Source organism: Chaetura pelagica, unplaced genomic scaffold (assembly GCF_000747805.2).
Source record: "Chaetura pelagica isolate M959 unplaced genomic scaffold, ChaPel_1.0 scaffold938, whole genome shotgun sequence".
In the NCBI taxonomy this organism is placed as follows: domain Eukaryota; kingdom Metazoa; phylum Chordata; class Aves; order Apodiformes; family Apodidae; genus Chaetura; species Chaetura pelagica.
In genome coordinates, this window is record NW_009954221.1 from 452,636 (window position 1) to 455,328 (window position 2,693).

General features: G+C 61.6%; 2 protein-coding genes across 2 annotated transcripts in view; both read left to right on the forward strand.

Moving 5' to 3' along the window:
* Positions 1–972, forward strand: part of SASH3 (SAM and SH3 domain containing 3) — a 1,846-nt gene extending 874 nt beyond the window's left edge. The window contains exons 4-6 of the mRNA XM_010003453.1: positions 36–305; positions 545–695; positions 785–972. Coding sequence (XP_010001755.1) covers positions 36–305; positions 545–695; positions 785–972 — 609 coding nt within the window. The remainder of the gene's footprint in view (positions 1–35; positions 306–544; positions 696–784) is intronic.
* Positions 1–2,693, forward strand: part of XPNPEP2 (X-prolyl aminopeptidase (aminopeptidase P) 2, membrane-bound) — a 23,352-nt gene that overhangs the window by 20,409 nt on the left and 250 nt on the right. The window contains exon 17 of the mRNA XM_010003465.1: positions 2,058–2,123. Within this exon, the coding sequence (XP_010001767.1) occupies positions 2,058–2,123 (66 nt within the window). The remainder of the gene's footprint in view (positions 1–2,057; positions 2,124–2,693) is intronic.

Sequence of the window (2,693 nt, forward strand, 5' to 3'; positions counted from 1 at the left end):
GCTGCGGGTGAGCCCCGAGTGCGGGCGCGGGGGAGGCAGGGAGGGCGGCTGGGGACCCCCTCCCCAGCGTGTGCCCACCTGCACCTCCCTCATCCCAGAAAGGGGACATCATCCGGCATCATCAGAAGCCGCCCATGGGCACCTGGACGGGGCTGCTCAACAACAGGGTGGGCTCCTTCAAGTTCATCTACGTGGATATTATCCCTGAGGAGCCTCTCCCTGCCCGCAAGAGCCGGGGCTCCAGCAAGAGCAAGCGCCTCAAGCCCAAGACACTCCATGAGCTGCTGGAGCGCATCAACCTGCAGGTAAGGGCTGGAGGGGACAGTGGCCCAGGGTGCCAGCAGCAGGATCACCCTTCTCTCTACATCCCATCCCTCTGGGTCCCTCCCCCTCACACTCAAAAGAACATGCAAGGCTTTTCCGGATGGTGCTTGGGCAAGTGTCCATGGTGGAGCTGTGCTGAGGTGGTAGCCATGTAGCCAGCATGCAGGGCCAGGTGGGGTGAGCCGGGGGCAGCCCTCACTGCTCTGGCCCCCCACCCCAGGAACACACCTCTACTCTGCTGCTGAATGGCTACCAGACCCTGGAGGACTTCAAGGAGCTGCGGGAGACCCACCTCAACGAGCTGAACATCACGGACCCCCAGCACCGCGCCAAGCTGCTGACAGCAGCTGAGCTCCTCCTGGACTACGACAGTAAGAGCAGTGGGGAGGATGGGGGGGATACCCCACCTTGCCCAGGGCCCCAGCTTCACTGCCCACTAATGCTGTGTCCCATCTCCCAGCAGCGAGTGAGCCAGAGGAAGGCGACAGCTCTGAAGCGCAGCCTTCGCCCTTGGAGCCCAAGGGGGACATTCCCCGGGACTCGGGTTGCTTTGAGGGATCGGAGACCCTCGACAGCAGCCGGGATGAGGCTGAGCTGGGGGGTCCCAAGGAGCAGCTGCAGGATGTCTCCCTGCCAAAGTCCTCCTGAGCCCACCAGCACAGTCCACAGCTGCTTCCCAGCCTGGCCTGGCAGCAAGTCTGGACTGGGGGGGGGGGGCTGCTGGCAAGGGGGGGCAGGTGAGCCCCAGCAGGGGGATCCCATGGCCCTGGGTGCTGCGTGGCCACAGGCAGCTCAGCCCTTGGACTCTCACAGTCACCCCACTGGCTGCCCTCAGGACACTTTACACCATGCTGCCTCACACCGTGCTCCCCAGGCTGAGCTGCAGAGACCCCCCCTCACCCGCCATGGGGGGACAGCAGGACATGGGCAAGATATCCTGGAGGTGCGAGATGCAAAGGCTGGAAGGACAGAGGGAAGGGGACAGAGGTAGCGGGCTTGGGGAGGCACAGACAGAGGCAGAGGCTACAGCTCAGCCATTTTTCAAACCAGTTACATTTCCTTCATTGTTTCAAAATAAAAAAAAAAATGAAGAAAAGAAGAAAAAGAAACCCCACCCTTTGCCCTACCCCCACTTCCTTCACGGAGGACCTGAACAGACAGGAACTGCAGGTGCAGGCAGAGCTCGGCACTTTGCCTTCAAAAACACATCAGTGAACCCAGAAAACACACTGTTGTCACAAGGAGTTTGAGATTTGGTCAGTAGCATGTTGGGGTGGTGGCTCCTGCCGCCAGCAGGGTGTGTGGGGCCAGGGGCAGCACAGGAACTGGTCCTGGGGGGACCAGGGCTGGCTGCAGGGGGACAGTGGCCACAATCCCGGTGGTCCCAGCCCTGCTGGCAGGGAGCAGCTGGAACCTGCTGTGGGGCAACTGGGAACCCACTGAGAGGAGACCCTGGCATGATGGGAGAGTGGGACAGCGCTGGTGGTCACATTAATGCAACTTCACCCAGGCACGAGCATCCCGAAGACAGCAGTGGGAACACCCTGGTAGGAGCCCTTCTGCCTGCCACCCAGTTCCCCACGTGTCTGCGGGGAGGGACGTGAGTACCCAGTGGTGGTGGCACGAGATGAAGAACTGCCAGGGCACACAGTGTCCTTCCTTCTGCCTGCCTGGCATGGGATGAGGGGGCGTGGGTGGGCACAGAGCTCTGCCCAGGCACCTCATGGCCTGTCCCAGAGCCTCAGGAAGAGCCCAGGCCCTGGAAGCCAGTCAAGGATGGCTGAGGAACACAGGGAAAGGTGTGGGGGGACATGGGGACACAACACAGAATCAGGGCTGAGGTTCTGCAGTGTGCCAGAGCTTGCTGGGTACGGGGGGCCACCCTGTCCTTGGGCAAGCCCCTGGGGGCAAAAGTGGCCCTGGCACTCACTGTAGAGCCAGCAGCACAGGCAGAACCTCCCAGCACCCCAGCCACCCCTTGCACAACTGCTCTGCGGCCAGTAAAGGGCAGGGGAAGCCCAGGAAGACAGGGCTGCTCCGTGACCCCCCTGAAGCCCCCTGGAGACCCCCAGGAGCAGCAGATGGAAAACCCCAGGGGCAAGGGATGGAAACCCCAGCCACCACCACGCCTGCACCAGCCAAGTCACAGAAGAGGGAGCGCGGGAAGGAAGCCACTTCAAAAACCATTGCCAGCAGAACATCTTCCTGGTTGTTTTGGCCTTCTTGGCACCAAAATGTCTCCTGACAACCCCTGCCACGTTAACAAATAAAACAATGCCACAGATTAGAGGAAGGAGGGAGGAGAGGACGCCACCACCACACACTGCTTTCCCCTTCCCACCAGGATTCTTCAGCAGCAGGGAGCAGGC